The sequence below is a fragment of the Chrysoperla carnea genome, chromosome 4 (genome assembly GCF_905475395.1).
Source record: "Chrysoperla carnea chromosome 4, inChrCarn1.1, whole genome shotgun sequence".
Lineage (NCBI taxonomy): Eukaryota > Metazoa > Arthropoda > Insecta > Neuroptera > Chrysopidae > Chrysoperla > Chrysoperla carnea.
The window spans coordinates 15518962-15546180 of record NC_058340.1 but is presented as its reverse complement, the minus strand read 5'-3'; the positions used below and the strand labels follow the sequence as shown (position 1 = coordinate 15546180).

The 27219-nt window shown below is 28.5% G+C and overlaps 3 protein-coding genes across 3 annotated transcripts; 1 reads left to right on the top strand and 2 right to left on the bottom strand.

The window, feature by feature from the left end:
* Nucleotides 1–415: 415 nt before the first annotated feature.
* On the bottom strand, nt 416–4216 carry LOC123297885 (MAPK regulated corepressor interacting protein 2). The gene is made up of 5 exons (XM_044879702.1): nt 3984–4216; nt 3829–3913; nt 3644–3765; nt 2628–2699; nt 416–540 (listed from the first exon to the last, which is right to left on the bottom strand). The coding sequence occupies exons 1-5, from the start codon at nt 4033–4035 to the stop codon at nt 416–418; spliced, it is 456 nt and encodes a 151-aa protein (XP_044735637.1). The 5' UTR covers nt 4036–4216.
* Nucleotides 4217–12162: 7946 nt separating this feature from the next.
* Nucleotides 12163–16293, bottom strand: LOC123297775 (endosome-associated-trafficking regulator 1). Its single transcript, XM_044879551.1, has 6 exons — nt 16082–16293; nt 15443–15797; nt 14087–14291; nt 13676–13999; nt 12792–12854; nt 12163–12729 (listed from the first exon to the last, which is right to left on the bottom strand). Exons 1-6 carry the CDS (start codon nt 16257–16259, stop codon nt 12424–12426), a joined length of 1431 nt encoding a protein of 476 aa, XP_044735486.1. The 5' UTR covers nt 16260–16293; the 3' UTR covers nt 12163–12423.
* A 1211-nt stretch (nt 16294–17504) lies between these two features.
* LOC123297884 (alanine--glyoxylate aminotransferase 2, mitochondrial) lies at nt 17505–27197 on the top strand. The gene is made up of 10 exons (XM_044879700.1): nt 17505–17584; nt 17648–18965; nt 21761–21814; nt 21917–21996; nt 22678–22862; nt 22926–23238; nt 24248–24541; nt 24600–24821; nt 24885–25133; nt 27071–27197. The coding sequence occupies exons 1-10, from the start codon at nt 17507–17509 to the stop codon at nt 27173–27175; spliced, it is 2898 nt and encodes a 965-aa protein (XP_044735635.1). The 5' UTR covers nt 17505–17506; the 3' UTR covers nt 27176–27197.
* The last annotated feature ends 22 nt before the right edge of the window (nt 27198–27219 follow it).

Here is a 27219-nt window from a genome sequence, read left to right as displayed (position 1 = left end):
ATATTAAAAAAACAAATGATATAAAATTGTCATTCCAGTCAGGCCAATATCACGGCCATAAACATAATTGCGTTTTAAAAATAAAATCTTTTAAAAACACCCATTATTAATTCGTAGATAAAAATTCGATCTAAGAAAAAATGTATTTTGACAATAAATTAATAAAAAATCTTATTATTATGATCACAAGAAAACGAGAGTGTGAAATATGAAATAGATTTTTTTCAATTTTTTTTCAAGTATACAGAAAATGAAACTGTGTTGATGAAAAATACAATAATTATTGTCAAATAACATTATTAAAATGTTTTGATGAAATATCACGATTACCTTTCACATTGATCGAAATATTTTAAATAAAAATTTCATTATGAAATATTAATTAACAGAAAAATAAATGATTAACAATTAACATTCATAATGATTTTGTTATTTTATTATATAAACGCTTACTCCACCATGATTCCAGATCAAATGGTTGAAAATTTTGTATTGATTCCCTTGGTTCCTCTTCATAGTATATTACGGATTGTGTTGAATCTATAAGCAAATAATAAATTTTAATTATTATCCTCGTTTCGAAATTTAACATTGTTATACCATGCCAAGAGCGGATCCAAATTTTTTTTAGAGGAGTCTTTATGAACTTTTTTTATTTCGAGAAAAATATTTTATTTCAAAAAAAATATTTTATTTCGGAATTAGACAAAACTTGGCATATAGAATAATTTTAACCCAGAAAAAACAAAAATCGGATTCATTTAACGATTTTACGATAGCTTTGAAATACCACCTAAAATCCTGTACGAAAAACTTTTTTTTAGGAGCCATTCTCGAGATTTCTCTAAAAGTATTCAGCCAACTGAAATATAAGCTGGATTTTTATATTTTCAGGATCTAATTACGCTTCAAAATTCAAGGATTCGAAAATCTGGTAGACTTTGCGATTGAATAGTAATGAGGTATTAACTAATAAATTGCAAGGGATAGTATCTCCCCTCGTATACTATTTTATTAATCCAAAAAAAATTTCAGACCTTCCATTCTAGCAACGAGCTACTCAATTGTATTATACCGTGCGTTTGAGAAGCATCTAGGGATAGAACTTTATGTCTGTAGTATGACTGAATACAGAATACATTCGTTTAGTAATGCATCTAAAAGAGTAAGGACTACAGATACGATAAACAGATACGATAGGTCAAGCTGTTGTATGCGTCCAGAGAGTGGGAGATTTGTTGCATACAATTTTTTTGTCAATCATCAGTGCTACTGACTTATCGTATCTGTTTATCGTATCTGTAGTCCTTACTCTTTTAGATGCATTACTAAACGAATGTATTCTGTATTCAGTCATACTACAGACATAAAGTTCTATCCCTAGATGCTTCTCAAACGCACGGTATATGTATCAAGGCTAGGCTTAGAACTTATTTTCTAATTTCTTAAAATAGTTGAAGTATTTATTTTCTCAATCGTCTAAAAACTTGGATAAATAATTTTTGTTAGCATTGTATCTATCCCAAAGTTTAAAAGGGCGATTTCTTGCTTTCTAATTCTAAGCAATACAGATTTTGTATATTCGTTTAAAAAGTTTTTCTTGTGTAGATGCTATCCAAGCAGTTTCATCCTTATACAAAATTTTTACTCCTTTACTCGTTTTTTAAATTTCGAGGTGCAATGTCACAAATACGGGTGAATTTATGCAAAAATCTCCCTAGAAACTTTTGACTTTATGATAATCAAAGGTTATATATACAAATTATAATTAGTTAAATTTATCAGCCAATAAATTGTACCCCCAGCTCCTTAAATTAGTGATGGTAATGAGGCAATTTTCAATCGGTCAACATGAGTCTTGTGATTTCTGAAAGTCATAGGTACATGAAGTAGTTAACAGATCTCGTTCTTATTTTGCATACACAACCTTCAGAACTCAGTTACAGGACGTACGTTCATACTTGTTAATAGAGAAATAACAAAAAATTATGATAATATACAGTGTGTCGCATTTAACATGAAGACACCCTCATATTTGTTTTCGATATCTTTAACCATCTTTGACGGTAGGAAAAATATTATGAATCGGTCCTCTTTGTCAATTTGTAGTAGGTTGAGTTTAAAGTTCAAATTTTGGTTAAGTATCTTAAAAAATGTGATCCATCACCCTGTATGACTGTGTCAATCAATATTCCTATAAATAATGAAAATATGAGGATATCTTCATCTTAAATGCGACACGCTGTATAAGTTTAAATGATTTTGAATGATTTACGAAAAACAAAAATACTGCCATCGAATTATATTAATGGAACTAAATGAAAAATATAAGTCGATTTTTCTCAAAAATAAGATTGTATTTACATACCGTTTCCCTATAAACGCACATAGAAAAACAGGTTGGTACGTCCTTAATAAAACAAACTTTGAATTATTTAGTACAACAGTTTATGAGAAGCAAAATGGAAGGAAAGTTAATAATAAAAAAAAACATGTTATTTGTAATAATGGATTTTAATGTATTTGTGAATTATAATATACAACTTTTGCCTTTGATGTTAATGTATGGATTTTGAATTGGTGACGTTTTGTGTTATTAGTATTATAATTTCGTACATAATACTCACTTGTAGAATAATTACTGCCTGGTGATGATGCTGGACTATACTGTTCATATTGTGAATGTACATTTTTCCAAGCTGAAATTGAATATTTTAATATCAAAGATTTGTTTAATATTCATAACATAAGTCCTACGGAAGCCGAGACTAGTTGAAAAAAAGTTTAGTGTAAATAATTTAAAATAGTTAACAATTGTTTTCCATTTAGAGTGTCTACATGAGATTTTTTGAGGCCTCTATTTAAAATAAGCAAAGTTACGACTGATAGAAAACACAATGGCAATTCCGATGCTTTTTATAACATGAAATTGCGGAAGCCAAGGCAAAACAGGCACAACGAATGTACAGATTGAATTAGTTAAAGATTATTTCCGGATCACAATCTACATACCGTACATCGATTTGTTTATAACACATTTATAGGATCGAATTTTGAATCATAGCAACATTTTATCAAATTTTGCCTGTCTCAAGAAAATGAAAAATTGCGATGATGATTCTTGCGCTCAACTTTTTAAACCATACTCTTAAATTTTGCACGATGATTTCCGTGACATCTAGGTTGGAGAAGTTAAACTTGCCGAAAACGCATTGCCGAGCAAGACATCAAAAATTCACACGATTCTATATTTGCAATGAAGATGCGTTTCCAAATGCCAATAAAATGCTTCGCGTACTGATAGATTTACTTTATATCGACAATGTCTGAAGATCGGCTAAACTGTATAGCCTTGCTAAAAATACATCACGGTATAGAGGTCGATGCGCACATACTTTTGGATAAATTTTTTTCTGCAGCTCATAAATTCAACTTATTGAAAATAGTGACTGAATATCACATTTGACATAAAAAAATGTTCTCTTACTCGAAAAAAGAGTTTTTGTTTTTATTTACTTTATGACCTAACATAATCAACAAAACTTTGAACCCCCTCTTGGATGATTCCTGCACACGGGCCTGGTGTACAATATTCTTTGGAAATTTCCAACCATTACACAATGTAAAATAATTGAGTACTTACATTCGTTTATAAACCGTATAATTTCAGCATGCTGTGGACTGATTACTTCTTTCCCTCGATTACAATTATTTAAATGATTTCGTTTTAAGTAACCATTACTATGAAATATTGGTTTCGGAACACTAAAATTAGTATTAAAGTTTCAATATTTCTAACCTCAAATTTATAAAATTTAAAAAATTTACCTTGTTTCTTTTTCTGTTAAGCTTTCTTGTGATTTTTTTGTATTATCCTTTCTATTTTCTAAACGTTCTAAATGTTGTGAAATGCCTGCTAATTAAATAAAAATAAATAATTGGTTAAAATGATGAAATAATTATCGTATATTATTTAACCATACCTCTTCGAGTTTGTGTAACTAATTTGCTAGGTCCTTTTGATACGTTGTACATTTTCAATAAAAATATGTTTTTATTTTTTCAGATACACAATTTGTTGAAAAAATATAAAGAAAATCACTTTTCGTATTAATATTTAATAATTTTGAAATCGAATCGGTTTTCAGTGTATCTTGATTGATAGTATTTATGAAAAGAATAGAAACTACTGAAAATACTCTCATCATTTTGGATAGGTACAATCGTCTTATTATTTTTATTTATTTAAATATTATTATTATTATTATTATTTATCTAATCATTAAATAATTAATATGTAATTATAAAAAGGTTTTGCATCATTATTGCAATTATATCCATCCATTAAAAAATATAAAATGAAAAAATTTAATCATTTTCGTTAATTGTAAATAAGAATGATAAGAGTGGTGTATTCAGGTAAAATTCTACCCCGAATAACAAAAATTTCTCTAAATTAAAAATAATATTTTAAAATTGGATGTAACTATTATTAAATAATTTTTTATTCATTCATGACTAAAATTTGGTAAATGGCCCCGATTTTTGGACGATGCCTAGAAATTTCAAATTTTTGGAATAAATATTGTGAAGATCCATAAAACACTAAAAATCAGTTCATTTCATGATTAAATGAGCAGTCCCCGTGACACCTACAAAAATATATCCAAGATTAAGGCTTCATATAGAAATTCGGGCAATTTCTTACAAAATACTCGACCAATCATCGAATAAAGTGAATTCTTGGGTTCAAATTACTCTATATATCCAAGTAATCAAAATTCGAAACTAAAAACTTTTTTAGATTTAAAAGGGCTTAAGAAAATTCCAAAAAAAAACAAGAACAGTCTTTTGTCAGATTAAGCTCCCGTATCGCCAGTTTAAAAAATCATTGCGCATACGCAGTAGAATATTAAATTTAAAAAAAAGTCCAAATGGATATATAGTTGGTTCCAACTTGGTTGTTAATTGAGGAGTGAGAAGATGCCATATATCTTACATCTTTGCTTAAGAGTCCTATTTGACAAAGAGGGGAAATATTTGTTACGTCTTTACTTACTCATTCAAAGGGTACATTAAAATAGCCATAAAATTGATTTCCTCCCGCTAAAGTAGAACTCGGTAATAGACTTTGCATTCAGAATTTAATGAAACTTTGCATAGTTGTCCAATATTATATCATAGTTAACCAGTTAAATTTTTAGGGGCCTTCAGAGAACTGAAAATCTGAACGTTACAGTTTTGTGAAATAAAACAAAATGTGATTTCCCATAAGGATCAATGTTAAAATATCTTTTTTTTCAGTTCTTTGAAGGCCCCTAAAAATTTAACTGATTAATTATGATATAATAATGGACAACTATGCCAAGTTTCATTAAATTCTGAATGCAAAGTCTATTACCGATAGTACTACTTTAAGATAGCTTAATAAGATCACTCATTTCATTAATCCGACACTGAACATTAAAAAATTAAAAATTGTTCAATATCTTTTAAAGAATATTTCAGTATTTGGTAGTGTGCAAAATATCGTTGAAAAGTCTTTTAAAAATCAAATTCAAAAATAAAACACAAAATATTTTTAAATCACATTTAATTACATAAAAGATATTAAAATAATATTTCTATTTAAACAAGAAACTTTTTGGATTTTATCCAACTTTAATTAAACATTTAGATACATTTTTATTTTTATTAAATTAATATTATCTCTTCCACAAAAGACAATGAATTTCTTGTTCAAAAAATAATTTTTACAAAATGTTTAGTATAAACGATTTTTATATTGCAGAATATTTTTTTTTACAACAAATATGGAGTGATATTTCGATTTAAAATTATTTCATTTTATAAAACTTTCTTTTAAATTTAGGAATAATAAAAATCGAAAACAATAATAAAAATTTTCACTTAACAAATTCAAAAACTTTCATAGTATTACCCCTAGATTTTATACTCCTAGATCAACGCCAAATTAAAACCAAAACCAAAGGGTTGAAATACTTTTTCTCTTAGAATCCTTTTAATGTGCCTTTAACTCGAATGAAATAATCGGTTTCTATCTTATCTAATCAATATCCTCAAGTATAGGCCAGAAATTTCATTCACATATTGAATTAAATAATTATTTATCTAAAAGTATAAAATCTACGATGATAACTTAATATTAATATTCCCTCATTATTAAAGAATCATTTCTAAAAATGTATACTTTGCAGATTCACTTGACGACTCTCATTTTAAATATATACAATTTACAATCATATCGAAATAAAAATCAGTTCATAATCTGATACTAAAAGTGAATTATGAACATTCTTTTAAGCTATGGTTTCCTCAGAAATGATACTCCTCATTAAATAAGAAATGGTTAACTAACATTAGTTTCTAGAGAATACAAAAAATAACGGTGCTCAGATGAAGCATAGGCTAAAAAAAAAAAAACGAGTAATTTAAAAATAAAACTTAGATTCTAATGCCTTTAAGAATCAATAATAATTATACGCAGAGGCTCATTAAGAAATTTCTTGCCGCATGTAAAATTAATCTACCTTCTAAATAAGATTCTCCATATTTGGTAGTAAGATTTCTGAGTAAATCAAAACTCTTGAATAATGATATTTTTTAAATTACACAAGGTGCATGATAAATTAATGGCTATTCAATATAATAATCCGCGGGACAGTAACTTTTTTGTTAAATGATCAATACATACTTGAGTGGCTTGAAAATGATCACTTGATAATATTAATTATTATTAAACAATTCAGCAAAAGTGAACTATGTATGTATTGAAAAACAAAAATACTTAAATACGGTATGTTCGAGGTGGTAGACATGTTCATCGATGTAGTGTTTTTGCCAGATAAAATATTTAATTGTTTAATCATTATTAATGTTATTAAGTTATCATGCTTATTTTAAAAAGCAGCACTTTCAATCAAATTCATAGAGAGACAGTTTGAAAACCACTCACCAAAAGAAAACCACTAACGAGGTTTCAAGTATGTACTAATCATTTAACAAAATGGGTATTGTTCCGCGGACTATAAATTGAACTGATGAGAAGCATAAATATTTTAAAAAAGCTCGCTTAAATGTGAGTTACTCCCATGTACAAATTATTACGCAAGGTCGCGTAATTTAGGTGGATTCAATAAATTGATTGAAACGATATCAAAACAATCGAATCGAATTTTTCTTATATTTTTATTTAAACAAATTTAATTTGGACTACTATTTCGATAAACCAAATGTTGCCGTATGAAATTTACAGCCTTTTTAAATATATGATAAAAACTTGAAAAGGCAATTCTTTGGGTCATTTTCATTACAATTTACATTTTTCTTAAGAAATTGATAAAAAATTAATTTGTATAGTGTAAAAATAAGTTAAAGTATTTCGGGTAAAATTTTTGTTTTTCAAAATAAAAATATATTTTGTGAACAATGCCCTGTATTTCCGATAAGAAACGAAACTCGAAACATAAAAATACCAAATTTGAAACATTCTTTTGAAATTTTTCGTATATATTTAAAAAAAAACGCCTGAATATAATATTTTGGTTAATGGAATTTCTTTTAATATAAATAAACTGCGCCCTATACTACTAATTGTATATAAATAAAAATTTATACAAAAAATATATATTTTGAAAATATTAGAGGACATATTTAAAAAATATTTTCTTTTTTAATTATTTGGCGCCAAATTTTGGCAATAACTTCCAATTTACATTTTATTTTGAGTGCGTTTAGACGATAAAAACTTGCTTGCAGTTAAAATGATAAAAGTCGCCGCTGGATCTGTTGAGAAATTATTAACCAAGGATATTTGACAATTCACAATCAGTGGACGTTATTTTGCTTTAAAGCCCAAGCACTTTTATCGAATAATCGTACTCTTTGTAAATTGCTTTCCTCGGATAAATATAAACACGTAAAAACCGGTTTTTATTATATATTATAGATTCTAAAAATTTATCTGTGCGTATTTCAAATGATAAATAAGCTAACACACCACTAATTCTAAAATCGAGTTCGTTTTCAGTAGAAGATGATAGAAGCATAAATAACAGGTATAATACTTTTGCTCGCGAACTAAATATTTTCAAACTATCTTAAGCACACCTTGATTTATTCTCCTTTTCAGAAATTCTTCCTGGATTGTGAACTGTATTTCTGAATACTTCCCACACAAAAAAAAAATCGTAAAAAGATCAAAGTTCTATTTATGCTTTCCCCTTCGGCTTATTTTTGCTCTAAAATATTTTCATTTGTTCAAAACTTTTCACTATTCGATAATTTTGAATTAGAATTTAAAATACTAGTCCAGTTCTGTATCAACTGTGTTTCTATTATACAGGGCAATTTCTTTATTAAGCAATTATCAAATATTTTTACTCTGTAGTTATTATATGTGCTATTATCTTCCACTGTTTTCTATTGATCATAAATGTAAAAAAACAAAATGAGCCAGTACGGGAAAACGAAATTCGTCTCATGCGTATCACGCCAATATAAACAAATCGAGATCTATAATGTGTACCTCAGGGATGGCGAACTAATGGTACGCAGCACAATATTTTTTGCACGGCACCGATTCATCGTGGAGTATTAAATTACGAATTACTCGTATAACTGCAAAATGTATTTCTTTTTTAGTTTTGAGTTGATAGTATTATTATTTTCCCAATATTCACGAAGTTAAAATTATTTGTTTCTGGCCTCATTAAACAATTCTTTAGAAAAAATGGCATATTGATACATAAAGATTCGCCACCCCTGGTGTACCATATATAGGATAAGCAGGCAAAGGTAAATATTGTAATGGAACTCTGGTTGAACTTATTATTGGCGAGCACCTAGTTTTCTTTAAGCCGTGGTCGTAAACTTGAAATTATTTTTAAATTTTTTAACAAATTTACTTCATCTTAAACTTATTTTTACTTGTACATTTAATACACGAACACAGATAAATTGTTAAACATCTGAAAGAAATTTTATTAATCGGCTAATTTTTGTTCTATGTTTTCTTAAAGATTAATTCATGATTTCCTCATGCATTTAGCATGACATACCAGCGTGATAATTAGTAAAGTTTATCTCAAATGAATCGAATGATGTTCTTTGAAAATTGAATGTCTATTATTCAAAAATTTTTTAAGAAAATGTCGGTTTAAAATTTAACAATATCATCACGTCGTGGAGTTTTTGTTTTATTATTTAAGAATGTACGAGCATTAAGGCAATTTTAAATAAAAAGCTTGCTTTTTTTTACATGAAATTGGACTAAGTCTAAATCAATTCTGAAAATTTCAGGGGAGGTAGCCCGATTATTTAAATAAATGAATTTAAAAGTAGGCATATTTAGCATTAATTTTATGGTAAAGCCGTAGATGAATGATAAGTTTTCATAGACTTTTCCAAACTAATCGATGAAAATAAAAAAAACTATTTAAATTAAAGTTAAAATCTTAATAAATTATTGAAAACATGTATGAGACTACAAATTTAAAAAATATATATTCACAATTTTGATGATGAATTATGTTATAACTTGACAATATCAAACGAAAAGTAATAATAAAATTTTTCGATATCTGGAGTAATTTTCAAAATATCGAAAATTTTGTTTAATTATTTAGTTTTCGATATTTCGAAAAGCAAGGCAGATATCGAAAAATTGTATTATTTTTTTATCTACATTCATGAAGTTATAATAAAATTCATCATCAAAGTTGAAAATAAGGTACAAATAAGATAGTTTCAATCTTAAATCTAAATTGCCTTGGTGCTCGTACTACCTTAAGTAGTTAGAAAAGGAATACAATCTCAATCGCAAAGAAGTAATGTTATTTATACAGTTATACTTTTTTGTTAAAATCATTCGTATTATTATTATATGAAAAACATAATAAATTTTCATTCTTGCATGTGAATAGGAACACGGCTTATATAATAAGTTTTTAATGTAAATTAATGATCAAACACGATAAATAAAAAATTCAAATATCACCTTAAAAATATTAGGCTATTTATGTAAATGTAAAAAAATAAAGCACTGTGGATAGAAATTTAAATCGTTGTCTAAGTTTATCCACATTTTATAACCAATGTAGGAATTTAATTAACTAAAATAACATATTTGAATTATTAACGAAGCAATGGCGATATACAAATATGTGCGTTGTTTATTACAAAAGGAACTCTAAATTTTTATTTATTAACTGTATCAAGCTACGCCATCAATAACTTTCAATTTTAAATTTAAATAAGTCGTTTAGGTGAGTATGACCCATTTTATCAACATACCAAAAACTTCCAAGTTGCGCCATAAATCTTGAAATTCAAATTTGACTGTTTAATGAGTAGTTTCCAATTTTTAAAACCTGAAATCGGTTCGAGATATTGCTTCTGGTATAAGATTTCAACAATAATGTTTAACAAAATCGTTTGTAAAAACGCAGAATATTAAAATATCTCGTTGCATAAATTATTTAAATAGTCTTTTTGATTTCAATTTAAAATTCAAGATTTTGTTGGTCCTCTTTAGTAGTCTTGACACAAGAAATACTGTAATTTTGTTCGAGTGGACAAAAATAGTGGCCCAAGTGTTGATCGTAGTAAGTTCTCCCTGAAAGTTGAATTTTTTGAAATGAGGAAGTTTAAGCGTTCTTAAAAAGACAACTTTTATAAGTTCTCATACCGACCTCTTTCGATAATATTATTTAACACTCTCCGTGCAATATCTAAATCCAAAAATTACTTTCAAAGTTTAAAATATAGCCTAAGCTCTAAATTATTGAAAAAATGAATGCTGCCATCTTAAATACGACCTAAAATTATGACAGTAGATCTTTAAATCACAACCTTTACGTTACTGTTAACACTTTCGTAACATATTTTAAGTTTAATTTTTGTTTAAAAATCCCTCGAAGTTTTTTCTATCCGTTTAATATTTAAAAAAAAAAAATATTAAGTATTAAAAAAAAATTTTTTCTACTCTTTACAGAGAATTAAAGCAGTTAGTTTTTGAAAGAGAGCTTCTGTCTAAAATAATGAAATTCATAAACTTTTTACCGAAATTTATTCTTTTTGCGGAACCTAGAGACACCTTTTTCAACTTTGAAACACTTCCAGGTTATATAACATTCCCGTTTAGTTTTTAGACACAAGGTATAAACCACATAATGATTCGATAAAAAATTGTTCAATTTTTGTTTTCAAAGAATCAAAATTGTATTTTTTTTTAAAAATTTTCTGGATAAGATATTTGCCAAAAGTTTAGAATCTTAAATAAATTCAATAAAAATGGTTAGTTTTACCGGACGCAAAATTTTTTTTGTAAAAAACAAGCTGTTTTAGCGACGATGATGGTTAATATTTGAGACATTATGGCGCTGAAATCTTAGTTGAAAAAACCAAATAAAATAAAACTAAAACTTTTAGTAGTAGCAGGGAGGGTTTACGACGATCAGCTCTCTTACTATAATGAATAATAATGATATCCACAGCACCTCTGAAAATTTCACCTCTTCACATACAGTCGCATCAATAAGTGTTTTTACTCGGTAGTCCTCAATAACAACTCCGATTTTGATGATTTTTTTAAAATTCTTTTTATATATTATTTAAAATCAGAAACCTTTCAGAAGAGGGAAATAATATAGAGGGGGGAAATGCAATATCCCGACTGATATAGGTATCAGCGCCGAGAATAAATCGCTAATGATAGAAGTTTGAAATTTCGAGAGGATATTGATTTTATATTGTAGATATCATTTAAGAACAGATTTTTCGAAATTCACCCCCTAAAGTGGCAGCATACAGCATAAAATCAATATCCTATCGAAATTTCAAACTTCTATCATAAGCGATTTAGATTGGACGTTGACATACCAATCGAGACATTGCGTTTTCCCCTTCCAGATTATTTCCCCCCTCTGAATGGTTTCTGGTTTTAAACAATATATTAAAAGAAACATTTTTTTTTTAAATCATCAAAATCCGATCTGTTATTGAGGCCTTCCTAAGAATGGCTATTTTATGTATTCCATTATGCGACTAATAAAAAGTTACAAAAAAATAACTTGTATATTTTGAATGATATATTATCAATAAAATTCACATATGCAATTAAAGGATTTGTATAAATTAAAATAATATAAATACATTACAAACTCTTAATTGCGATAACAAATCAAGGATTTGCACTTAAAATTCAATATAAAAAAAAGAAAACCACACATCTATGTGAAGAGGTTATTTATAATATCACACTCCTCTTCATTGCTATCCACTATCAACACCAACCGTTTATATCTTCGAAAATACGTCTTTTTCTTCTCAATGAAAACGTATACTCCCAACCTACCAATAATAAATATCTCAGATATTATTTATGGCACCTAAAAAAGTGTATTATAACGCAGGCCCAGATTCATCCTCTAAATCAGATAAACTAAATTCTTGACGTTCTTCAACTCGATGCATATTTTCAACAGAGTCAGCAATCAAACGTAAATTATTTAAACCTGTTAATAAGTTACGCAATGAATGCTCAGCATTATTTGCAGCTCCTCGTAATTCTTGTGCTATTCGTCTTGTAGCAGCACTATTTCCTGGTGGATGATAATCTCTTGAAGTACTCGGGCCACATCCACCAACTGCGCCTAAATTGTGTTCTCGTAGCATTGTATTTTCCTTCCGTAAATGACTTACTTCAGCCTAGAATTTTAATAGATACCAATGTTGAGAAGTTTTTGTGAAATTACCAGAAATGACATTACCTTTAAACTTTTAATTTCTTGTTTTAATTTGGACACCGTATTTTCGGCAGATGCAACACGCTTCTAGATAATAATGAAAACGAGGATTAAATAATATATTCAAAAAGTTAATATATACATACACAGGAGAATGTTCCACAAAAAACTAAACGTACGCGAAAATTAACTCTGGGGACATTTTAATAACCTAGTCAGACAAAAAATCAGAGTCTACGATGGCTAGATGGTATTGAAACTGTCTTCATGCCTTTTAACTTCAAATGTTATGACTAGATTCAAAGGTACACTCGCTTCAGTCTCAGCCCTTGATTAATGAAGTACTTTTTATCGAATTTTACTATCCAAAATTTTTCCAGATAACTAAATTACTAGATTTAAAAGCTAGAGAAGGGGAAACAATTTTTGCATCTTTTGCAGTAGTTTCGTATCTGATGCTATGTTTTTCTTAAAGAGTAAGGTTGCCACCTCAAAGTTCCGGAATATCGAGACACGAACCAGAAAGTCGGGAGAGGGTGAAATTAATCTAATTATATCACCGAATCGTAATACTGTTCGATGTTTTGTGTACTCAGTTTTTCCATAATTAAATATTTAAATAAATATGCTTCAAGTAATTTAAAATGAAAACTGCGCAGAATTGTCGAATTTACCTGAATATGAAACAAATAATCCCGATAAAATCTGTCGAGGTGGCAACCCTATTAAAGAGCTATACTACAATGATGCAAATTTTATCAAAATTTAGCTACGTTTAGTAAAGCTATAAGGATTTTTAGATTTTGGAAAAACAGCGACAATGATTGAACGGAACCCTTAAAACGGAAATAAGTAATTTTGTTTTTTAGAATCACCCTATAAAATTAACAAAAAATAATAATACTTACAGTACTAGAATTTAAATTCCCTTCCACTTGTTCCATAGATTTTGCTAACGCAACAAGATAATTTTCTTCTTGCCTTTGAATAGCAGTGATATCATGTTCTAAATTTTGTATACGCAAATTTTTCTCATGTAGTTGTTGTCGTAATAAATGTATTTCATCGCGTAAACGATCGTTGTCTGATCGTTGATCTAAGTCCCGTTGCATTGTAACATCAACATCCGCTGATGATTCGTTCCCTGTAGATAGTGTATTATTTGAAAGACGATTTGATGAGTGTATTGGTCCATCAGACAAAAAATCTGGTAAACTTTTTGAAACGCCGACCTAATAAAATTTTTAAAGGTATAACTTAAGAGACATTGGCATTAAAATACAGCTTCCAAATCCAGAGAAATATTAAAATTTTCTTACCTCTCCAGATTGAGGACAACTTCTGGAACCAGATCCGGATATGCCACTATCTTCAGTGTGGTTAGTTATTTCTGATGATAAAGGTAAATCTAAAGGAAAATCAACAACTCGTGGAGTTCGACGTCGATTTGTTAGATTAAATGTTAAATCTGAATTATTATCATTGTTACTGCTGTTATTCCATTGGCTTTGATTATCACTAGGTCTAAAAATATTTGAAATGTTACAATTTTGATATAAAAGAGCAATTTCAGTAGGATCTTGTTAAGTTGAATATGCAAAACCCGGATTATAACAGTTGGCATTATACAAAATTCCAATACTTTTTTTGGTTATAAAATATCGCAAAGTTGAAATTAAACTTAGAGAAAAAATGATAAGATGATCAATTGTGATGACTAGAACAAGGCCGACTCATGTTATATTACTTCAACCCAACTGTTGAGTAACACATAAGAAAGAGGACAGCACGCGTTGACCTTTTCTGATAGCTCGCATTCGAAGAGGAATAAAGATTCACTCTAAATTGATTTAAAATTGGAAAAGTCAGAAAATTTATATATATATATTTATACATATTTTTATGATATAAAACGCGTTTTTTCGTTCACCATTTTACTAAAAATTAATTTAATTTACTAAAAAAAAAATAATTGATTGAGTTAGTTGTTGAAATACCATATATAGACAGTATTGATTACGCATTCGTTTGTTTTTTACGTCATGTAAGTAAAGAAAGATAAACAAACACATACATGATATATGTATATAAATATTATCAACGTTATTTATTAATGAGACTTTTCGGCCTCACTTTTTACTTCCTGAGCACGTTATAAAAATTTCAGTTTGATATCCCTTTTTGTTTTTGAATTATCGTGTTTACAGACGGGCAGACAGAGAGACAAACTATCGGAAATGGACTCATTAAGTGATTTTATGAACACCTATAGCAAAATTTTGTTTGTAGGATTAATATTTTTAAGCGTTACAAACTTGGGACTAAACTTAGTATACCTTCATATTTTTCATATAGGTATACATGGTATAAAAGTTCCCATGAGTTGTTTAAAAAAAAATATATATATATATATAAAATTGGTAGAGCACAAACAATTGATAAAGCTATTCTTAAATTTTCTTTGTAAGAAACAGCCGCTAGTCAAAACTGATACAAGTATATTTACGACCTTTTATTACAAAAAAAATTTTTACTGTAGATATTATGAAGTCATTTTTGTAACATTATGATAAGTGTATATTTTCCTAAAAAAGTATATTTTGATTAATTTCTCCGATTGTGTTTTTAGTCGATTCAACTTAACAAGATTATACTGTATCATACATTTTAAATACCTATTTAATGTAAAATCTGGTAAATTATCAAGATCTGGTTTATTAACACCATCAAGATTTAAGTAACATTGTTCAATAACTAAATGATCTTGAACAAAGTCGGGTAAAACCGATGGATATTCAGTTCGCACATTGTCCACTGATGACATACGATGTGGTTCTGAATTTGTAACAATATTTTGAAAATTACTGTTACTAACAGCTGCCGGTAATGAATGTTGCCGATTTGATGAAAATATTTTTGGTCGAGCACCAGTTTGTTGATAATTTGCATTACTACTTGATGGTATATCGCGATTTAAAAAATGTTTAAATGAAAATGGATTTTCTTCACGTCGTGGTAATTCACTTTGATCTAAATAGAAATATTTTTAAATTTATTTTGTCATTTTTTTACCATACTTAAAAAATACTTAAAACTATGAAATTTTGAAAATGTTTGAATGCTAATTACTATGAAAACCGTGTAGAATATAATCAAAAAGTAATTTATATTTGACAAAACTTGTGGATTTACTTTAAAATAATCTAACTTGCATGCGATATTAACATAAAATATATACGAAACAAAAGTTGTCCTTATAAAATAATGCCCAAGTTGGTCCTTAAAAACTATTTTTAGCAATGTATTGCATTTACTTGAAGTCAAATTTTCGCCGGATGATTTTCGTTCAATATTTAAAACGTTTTCATTAAATAAATCTGGTCGAGAAGAAATATTTGTCTCTTCAGCATCAGAGCCAGTACTTTCATCACTTTTTTCATTTTGTTTATTTAAATAACTTCTATTGTCTTTATTATTACCACCTTCGGCCATATCTTTTTGACATTTCTATCAAATTTGAAGACCAACTTTTTTTCAATATGTCATCAGGTGTACCAATTTACCGATCGAACAAAAATAATTTATTTAGCGCCATCGAACATGAGTGAATGATTTTGAAACAAATTAAAAATATTCAAACTTTTTAAAAATTTTTTCTTTTAAAAAAAAGATATTTTTTTAATTTTAAACTTTTGTTCTATCTCTAACGGTTTACTAGATGACTCAAATTTTAAAATTTGATTTTTTATTTATTCGATTATTCGATAAATATTTAACGAAAGCATACCAATGCATGTGAACCCGTCATTTTACAACAATAATATTCCTAAAATTCCGATATTTTATATCCAGCAAAACTATGTTCTCTATAAAACTTACTAAACATTCTTTTTCTCGATTCCCTAGCTGAAATTACGGTTTTCCGGCTGTATTAAGCTCCAAGAAGAGCGATTTTTATGGGTTGCATTTTTGTGTCTCGGTAGCATAACACTCTAGCAAGCCACAAAAGCCGCTCTTCCGGGAGTTAAATGCGACCGAGAAGACTGCACCTGCTGCTTATAGCGAACAAGAAACTATACAATCCACGGCCAGAATTTTGGATGTCCGGACGTATGTGACATAAAATCAGGTTTTCGGTTTGGTAATCAGCTGGTCAGCGGGTAATCCAACTTTCTGACCTAAAATCGTAATATATCATGTTCGAAACCGGTTACACTATTGTTTAAACCAAATAAAGTGGTAGACGTTTGTGGATAAATTTGAATTGTCTTAAAATATGTCTTTTAATTTTGGGGTAAAAAGGAAACATTTGGAAGGCTCAATTGTTAAAGACATTTTTTAGACTTCAGGGTATTTGCCTAATAAAAAAAATAGCTAATTGCTCATTGAGAGATAGCTAATTGAATGGGTGTGTTACATGGAAACAACTTACGTTTTTCAGGGACAATTTCTGTACACCACAATTCCTGAAAGCATTTGACAGCAATTAGTTAAATACATTGTGGCGAAAGTATCAGAAAGATAATTCTGGTCATTCTATCTTCCTACTGCGTAATAATTTTTAATTTCTGACAGTTGATAACTGTCAAGAGTTTTTGTTTACGACTTTTACATATTTTTATTTTTAGATGGACAAATTGTCGCAATAATTTAATACGTTTTAAAACGTGAAATGTTAACAAAAAATGGACGTTAAATGTGTTTTAATAGCTGATTTTGAGAAAGTTTGTCGTATTTGCATGAAATTTGATGAAACATTCTTATCAATTAGTTCATTTAAAATAATTGACATGATAACAGCTTGTACTTCTGTACAAGTAAGTCATTATGTAAAACTTTGTTTTTAAAAATATTTTAATAAATTTTTTTCTGGCTCATAGATTTGGGAAAATGATGATCTGCCAAATCAAATATGTAATGCATGCTTTCTTCAATTAGAAAATACCATTAGCTTTAAACAATTATGTGAAAATTCGGACAACACATTTCGTCAAATTATTGAACAGAATAAAATTAATTCATGGAATACCGAAAGTGATTTAGATAATGTAAAGGATGAAGAATTGGAAGATTATCCAATACATATCAAAGAAGAAGGTGCTGATCAAAATGAAGTTAAAATATCAAAAACAAGCAACAATGATGAAGTATTGGAAAACGAAAATACATCTGAATTGCATAGAATAAAAACACGAAAGAAAAGCGTGCAATATAAATACGAAGAGGAAAGTGAAGATGATGAAGGATCTGTTTGGGAAGGGGATGATGAATCGGACTTACAAAAATACAAGTGTGAAAAATGTTTATTGTCGTTTAAAAAAGTAAATGTATTGGGCTTACATATGGCAAAAAAACATAACGCAGAAGGAGTGAAATGTAAAGAATGTTCACTAATATGTTATCATCCATTACATTTAAGTTCTCATGAAAACTTTCATAAAAAGTTTAAATACGATAAGAATCAATTAGCTGAAAAAGCTTTAACTTCTTGTAAACTGTGTTCAAAAAAAGTTATTAAAAACAGTATAGCCAGGCATATGCGAAGAGTCCACAAAGTCGAATCAAAACGAACGTGTGTAAAATGTGAAACCTGCGATGAAACATTTAAATCGAAACGAATTTTAGTCAAACATATTCGTAAAATGCATCCAAAAGTAAAAATTAAAAGAAAACGAAATAGAGGTCAGATCGTGAATTGTGAGATTTGTGGTAAATCATTAACACGAGGTACTATAGGATATCATATGGCAACGCATGGAGACCGTGAAAAATTATCTTGTGAACTTTGTGATCATAAATTTATATCTAAAGTTACGCTAAAAAAACATGTGAAAGTTTTTCATACGAATTCAGCAGCAATTTGTTTGTGTAGCGTATGTGGACTTAAGGTACAATCAAATTTTGATTTAGAAAGGCACTTGTTAACGCATACGGACGAAAGACCGTATGCTTGTGATAAATGTAATAAAAAATATCGTCGAATATCTCATTTAAATATACATGTATCACGTGCCCATTTAAATGAGCGTAATTTTGTTTGTACATTTTGTTCAGAAGCATTTTTTGATAAGAAAATTTTATTGAATCATGTTAGGCGGCATACTGGTGAAAAACCATACAAATGTCCCATGTGTGAAAAAAGGTTTATACAAAAAATTGCTTTAACTGTTCATATGAAAGTGCATACAAATACATTCTAAAATGTGTGCGGGTGAAGAAGAAAGAGAAAAATGAAAAAAATTGTTAAATTGTCTCCTAATTTACGATTTTATTAAATAAAATTTAGAGATGCAAACAATAGCGACTAATAAAAGTCAATATGTGCCAACTTAACCCAACCCAGCTAAAATGGGTTGAATTGGCTCGAGTTTTCTTTTTTCAAAGCTCGCATTAGAAGAATGTTATTTGATTATAAAAATGAATGAATTTATTTCGGTTGCATTCGTCTTTGGTTTAATAATGGAAGAACTAAAGCAAGGAGCTGGTGTAGTTCTCAGCATAATATATATATAAGTAAATATATGTTGAAAATAAAATAATAAAGCATAATTGTGGAGCTATATAAATACAAATGAAATATGCCCAAGGCCATTGACGATATATGCCAGCTTAAAATTAAAAATATTCGTTTCTTCAGGTTCTGTATAGTAATATCAGCAAATAATAATTGTTTTTTATAGGTGATATACGTTTATGTAAATAAAATGTCCAATGAATATATATTAATGAATAAAAAAGTTATTTTATTATACGAAGGTCTATTATTATACCCTGTATATCTGATATATATATATATATATACAATAAGGTATATTAATTTTAGCCCAAGTTTGTAACGCTTAGAAATATTAATGCTACGAAAATTTTGGTATAGGAGTTCATAAAATCACCTAATTAGTCCATTTCCGTTTGTCCGTCCGCCTGTTTGAAAATATGATAACTCAAAAACGCGTGTTCTATAGCGTGCTTAGGGCGTAAAAATGTGAGTTTTATTTCGTAAATGAGCAACATAGGCCAATTGAATCTTGGGTCCGCATCTTTAAAAATTAAAAGATTTTAATCTTTCAGTCAACAAGAGTTTCAATAAACTTGTTTGGACAGGTTTATCGAAATCCTATCAATGTCATACTATCAATGAATTTATTAATAAATAAAAAACTTATTTTATTGAAGGTTTATTATTTTTTAACAATAGTTTGTGATCAATTTTTTAGAATTACGACAATCTGCAAATTTAATGTAAAAAATGAATGAAAGCAAAAATTTTGACAACATTTTCTATTACCAGGAGTTCCGAAAAACTCACCCATCATTCTACCGCATTTCGGTCTCTATAGGACATGCAGACACACCAGTGTTAATGTTGCTAAATATTTTCGAAAAGATGGTATAAAATTAAAGTCAACATTGACATTTAAAATTAAAACCTCTATTGTTTATTGTTATAACCGGAAATGTTGGTGAAAAAACTTTTTGAAACATATTCTTTATGTTAAATATTCATTCAGTGGCTAAGATGTTTGTGGTATACGCTTAGGCAAAATAATAAACTATTCGCTCCATGGATGATTTTTTTTTTCAGGGAGTTACCAAAGCAACGACACGCTACTTTATTAATATAATTGTATGGATGTAAATATAAGTCTATTGGTTGATTGTATGGTTTACATTGAAAATTTAATACTATTTACACATAAAAGAGCTGAGTTGTTTAAGTATAGTTACCATTATTTTTACTCGTGGCGCTGACATATTGGCGTTAAAATCTAATAATATAGAACAGTGCTTTCGCTATATGTGCATTCATTATTCGAAAATTGATGAAGCTTTTTCAAAGACGATTCTTTAAATTTTTATGTGTATTAACACCATTTATTTATTTATACATAACACAATTAATTAATTGGATGGTATTTATACGAAAAATTTTTTGTTTATTTCCTGTTATTTTTAATGTTTCATTGTTATTGTTTTGTTCATTAACTTGTTTATAATAAATATATTTAATGTAATAATCGGCAGTAAGGTAAATTTAAAAGGAATTTATATTCTTAAAAAAATCAAATCAATTTTGGAATTTATGTTCTCAAAAAATAAAAAAATAAAAAAATTGTACCATCAAATGTATTGGATCCAATACTCACTGTACAGCTGTGTAGCCGGGCACATATCAATCGATGAATATTTGATTCAAACGTTGGTCGCATCTTATCGTCACGTCTTTACCGGCTATTGCTTACTATGATCAAAGAAGTCAGAAGGAACTGAACAAGTTTCTGTACTATATATGCAGCATATCCTATTCCTCCATTGTTACCTTTTCGCTCATTGCTTTTAAAGAAAGTGGAACGTCAATTGTGCAAATAACGGATATGGAAAATGTTAATACAATAAATAGAATAGAAAAAATTATAAAAATTCTTTTAGAACTTTTGTTACGAAGATAATAGAAATTCCTGACCATTCTCTTTTTTCACGGAATTCTTTGATATTACTCGACTTTTCTAGTAAAATTTGACTTTTCCAAGTCTTCCAGATTTTCAGTAATGTGGCCACCATGTTTTTATATATTTTAATATTTTTTTTTGTTTGGAATTTTCACAAAACAGGCAATGAGTCGAGTGGATGACTTGTATTTGTTGGGAACCGTTGTTAAAATATTTATTCATTAATTTCAATTAATATTTTAACACAGATGAACTCCTGCACATCAATTGTGATGTAAGTAGATCTACACAGACGAACAAGTGTACATCTACTAAGCTATAACTAGATCTATTATGATCTCAGTTTTACCATTTTTGTTGATCAAAAGAAATCATTGGAGATATCCTGATATATAATCCAGTTTTTCCCGGGTTGACCGCCACTGATTATTTTATGCAAAAAATATTTAAATATTAAGTATGTTTTCTATGCATACAATTGTAATTAACATACAATGTTTTCGAATTATTATTTTTTTTGAACTATCATGTGCATTGATTATTAAGTAACACCTATCGAACTTCGTGAAACAATGAATTTTATCAAGAAAATTAACTTAAGTATGTAATTTTTATAAAAATTTAATAGATCAATGTTTTTTAATACTATATTAAAAAAAATTTTAAACCAATAATAAATTAAAGCTTACCTATTTATTCCAGAAAATGGTACATTTATTAAAAAATATTCAACATTCACAACGAAGTTACCAGAATGTAATCATACACCAAAACTTTATAATGTAAGATCTACAGAGTAGGTACTTTTCAATGCACTTGAAGGGGCTAAAACTGGCAGAGTAAAGGAAACAATTTTTCTAATTTTTTGTGTGTTATTAATCGTTGAGATTGTCTCATTTTACTTAGAAGTAAAATTTTTGATCAGGATAAATATTTAAATATGTTTTCGTATCGAGTGATTTCATTGGATAGTGAAAGTTATTATTTAAAAATTTTCTGTACAGTTTTGGATCCTTCAATTATTTCTTATTTTCAGAAAAAAATTGTCCGTACCCTACAATCAACTTTTATGTAAGTTTATAAACAAATGTAGGATATCGATAGTCATCCACTTCTGTGATTCTTTATATCACGAAAATAAAACGCCAAATTGAATACTTAACAATAGCGATTGATAAATATTGTTATTTTATTATTTAGTGTATTAGGCACTGTTAGAAATTAAATTGGGAGTTATTGTTGGGAGGAAATACTTCAAATTTAACAGAAGTATTCTGTGATAACCATAAGAAGTTCCGTAGATATTACAATAGAGGAAAGTTCATGAATTTGTATATGAATAAAAATTTCCGTTAGAACTTCCGTGGCAGATTTTGGGATCTCAATTTGGCTAAAAACGGCAGCCCATTTTTGCCTCTTTCAAATATGAATTTTTTCAATAAATTAAATTAATATTCTTTTAGGGTCCAAGTTATGAAGCAAATTTAAAAATTCGTAAAACAAGATTGAATCCGGGTTTAACTACATTTTATAAGAAACCATTATTCATAACCTCAGGTCATATGCAATGGCTTTACGATCATGAAGGTAATCGATATTTGGATATGTTTGGTGGAATTGTAACCGTTTCCGTGGGGCATTGCCATCCGTAAGTTTTGCCACAAAAGTTTAGTTCTTTATGATTCTCGTATTACATGTTTCTTCAATTCAGGGAAGTAACTAAAACAGCTCACGAACAATTTTCACAATTATGTCACACAACAAATATATATTTACATCCAAAAATTCAAGAGTATGCTGAAAAATTAACGGATAAAATGCCAGGAAATTTAAAGGTTGCATATTTTGTAAATAGTGGATCTGAAGCTAATGATTTGGCTACGTTAATGGCTCGATTACATACCAAAAATAATGAAATAATATCTTTAAGAAATTGCTATCATGGTTTAAGTCCTAATACTATGGCTATTGTTGGTTCCAGTACCTATAAATTTAATGTATCAGGACCATCAGGTATGCTTCATGTAAGTTTCAAAAGAAAATGAAAGTTATTAGTTAACGTTTAAGTATTATGTAATCTTTTTACCACAAAAAAGGGATTTTTACGTTATTACTTTAAAATATTTTAATATTTTTTTGTAAATTGTTTATTTATTATTTATAACCACTTAAAAATAAATTAGTTTATATATCGTCGTTATAAAAACACCCATATTTTTATACCATGTATATATGAATTATTTCAAGAAATATTAAGTTTAGTCCCAAGTTTTAACTCTTAAAAATATTGAAAAAAAAAGTGAGGACTTCGTAAATGAGCAAAATAGGTCAATTGGGTCTTGGGTCCGTAGGACCAATCTAGTAAAGCGATAGAGATAGCTATCTCTTTTTGTTGTAGAACAAAAGTTTAAATGTAAAAAATGTTCCTTATAAAAAATAAACAACTTTTGTTTGAAACATTTTTTCGTAAACATCACTGTTTACCCGCGGGTAAACTTATACGTTACAAAAAAATATATACGTTACATATATATTATGTATGGTTTTATTTGTTATAGCATATATATACTATATCCACTGGGGAAGTGAGATGAAAGAACTCTTATTACTTTGTGTGTAACAGTGGCTATCTTTTTTTACTTACTTGACGTAAAAAAAACAAACGTTTGCGTAATCAATACTATCTATACATGGTATTTCAACAATTAACTCAGCCAATTATTTGTTTTCACTTGTTTACGATACATTTTTTCATAAATCAAAAAGAGAGAAAATTTTGTAGATAAAAAAAATCAAAATCGGTACATCCGTTTAGGAGCTTCGATGTCGCAGATAGACAAGCACACACGCATAACGGTCAAATTTATCACCCCTCTTTTTGGTTCGGGGGTTAAAAATAAAATTTTTTGGTTTCAAAAAACCCATATTGATTTTGTCGTGGATGTCAAAAAATAATCAAACGTCGTTACGTAATACTTGAACGTCAAAAAGTAATTAGAAATGCATTAAAATTTGATTTTTTTTTAATCTTAGACCATGAATCCAGATGTATTTCAAGGATTATGGGGTGGAAAATATTGCCGTGATTCACCAAGTCAAACATTGAGATCATGTTCATGTCAAGATGCCTCTTCTTGTGAAGCATCTGATGCATATTATAAGCAATTGGAAGAGGTGTTTAAATATTCGTTACCAAAAGGCCATGTTGCAGCCTTTATGGCCGAATCAATTCAAGGAGTTGGAGGTGTTGTTCAATATCCAAAAGAATACCTTAAAAAAGCTGTTAATTTAGTTAGACAAAATGGTGGTGTTTACATTGCAGATGAAGTAATAAGTTTTGAATGTTTTATTTTAGATTGTATTTGAAAAAAATTATTGTATGTAGGTACAAACTGGTTTTGGCCGAACTGGTGAACATTTTTGGGGATTTGAAATGCATGACGTGATGCCAGATATCGTAACTATGGCTAAAGGTATTGGTAACGGTTTTCCTTTAGGTGCCGTTATAACAACTCCAGAAATTGCTGAAAGTCTTACAATAGCAAGTCATTTCAACACATTTGGGGGAAATCCTGTTGCTTGTGCCATTGGATCTAAAGTTTTAGATGTAAATATCCAAACGATTTAAGCAAATCAATAGTTATAATATTTTTTGTTGAAATAATTCCAGATTATCGAAGCAGAAAAATACCAAGAGCGTTGTAAGGAATTAGGAGATTATTTGTTCGGAGAGTTAAGAAAGTTACAAGATAAATACGATTGTATTGGAGATGTACGTGGTAAAGGTTTAATGTGTGGTGTAGAATTGGTTGAATCGAAATCAAATAACAAACCAATGAAACCAACACAATTTGCTGATATATTTGAAACATGTAAAGATAATCGTCTATTAATTGGAAAAGGTGGTCTTTATGGAAATGTGAGTATTTAATTTTCTAATTAAACATAAGACATAACGGATATCTATAATCTCGTACACCCTCCAGAAAATTCAAAATATTTCTGTTTTCAATAATTTATTAGTTTATCAGTTATACATACTGTAACAAATCTAACTACAAATATTAAAAAATACAAAATTTATTTATAACTATAATTTAAAAAATGAGATAACAAAAATGAGCCATCAAATACAAAACATTGTCTAGTCGTGAGGTTGATAAAATTGTTATCTTGCAAAAGATTGAAAGGGCCATCATGTTGAAACAGGGATTGAGTCGAAAAACGATAATAGTACAATCGCCTCTAGCAACGGTTTTTTGAAATTTTTATGTTCTATACAAAGGAGTCTTAGAACGTTGAAAACACTAATAGAGGAAAATCTTGAAAGATTATCTATGAAATAAATGCAGACGTACTGGTTATAGTTTTTATTGATTACCATACTTTTGAAATTTCGTATGTGGTTTCGGTAAAGCGATCCTAAAACATTATTTAATTAGAAAACTCTGAAAAATGCGGCGTTTTGTTTCTGCATTTAATTTTTAATTATACCACAATCTTAAAATTGATATCCTTTTCAATTGAAATTTAATCGAGCCCTGTTGAATGATTTATTTATGGTTATGTACAACCATAACAAATCGCATCTCCTTCAACGAAATTCTAATAAATAGCATGGCCTTTTTGTAACAGATGATGTTAAGATAACGTCTTTTCTCGTCAGAATGTCTAAGATTCAGTTCCTCGAAGTATTCATAAACAATTCTATCGGAATTTTTAAGTGTTTTTCGAAATGCCATCTGATTATTAGAAAAAATGATGTTAAGATAACGTCTTTTCTCGTCAGAATGTCTTAGATTCAGTTCCTCGAAGTATTCATAAACAATTCTATCGGAATTTTTAAGTGTTTTTCGAAATGCCATCTGATTATTAGAAAAAATGTTGATATGTAAATTTTGGAAATATTAACAAATTAATATCTATCATAACCTTTTGCAAGCTACAATTACTTGATGACCGGACTATGTTAAACATAAAAATAGAGAATCAAATGTCCAAAATCCCAATGTCCAAAACTAAAATTCAAATAAAGCCCATAATAACCAAAAACTTTATTATCTAACACCGAAAATGTTCAAAATCTATCCAAAACCTAAAATACTCATAAAAATATATTTTCCAAAACCAAAAATGTTTAAAAATTATACTGCCCAAAACCCAAAAAAGGCTTTATTGCTCAAATACTAAAACGTCAAACTAAAAAAATTTCAATTACATAAATTTATTTACAAAAATTAATTTATTTTGACGTTATTTTTGTTGTATTGAAATTAGTTTGTTCACATATTCCCAATTTCTTTAAGTTAGGTTGCCGGATGCTCATCTTAATAAGTAAAAAAAATTGGTTAAATTTTTTCGTAAAATTTTGGAGAAAATCGAATGAAAATCAAAAACTGTATTTTATGTTATAAAGAATCTCTAATATAAAATTTTCCTCGATCTCTTATCAGTTATGAATATGAGCTGGCTTTGCAAGTCAAAATCTAATTTAAGGTCTCCGTGAGATCCTTTCCTCCGAGTAAAACAACATTTACTTGAACCATTTTTTCCAAAAACCTTTAGTTGAAGAAATTTTGAAAGACATATATTTCATTTGTGAATTTTTTGTCATGTGGACAGGGTCGAATTAACCATATCGGAGCCCGTAGGCCGTTTTTTTTAGTCTTCGTAAATAAACTTGACGCTCTTTTCGTAGAAATTTGTCTTTTTCCATTTTGATCTTTCCCCGGGGCTCCTAGGCAGTTACCTACTCTGTCTAATGGTTAATCCTGCCCTGCCTGTGGAGTTTTTGTCTTGGACATTACAGATATGGACACTTTGAACCACAATCATTAAAACATATTTAAATTTCAGGTATTTCGTATAAAACCACCAATGTGTATAACAAAAGAGGATGTTGATTATACAATTGCAGTTATCGATTATTCAATCGAACAACATCAAAATAAAAAATATTGATAAATAATATTAAAAATGGCAATAAAAATAATTTCTTATTTTAT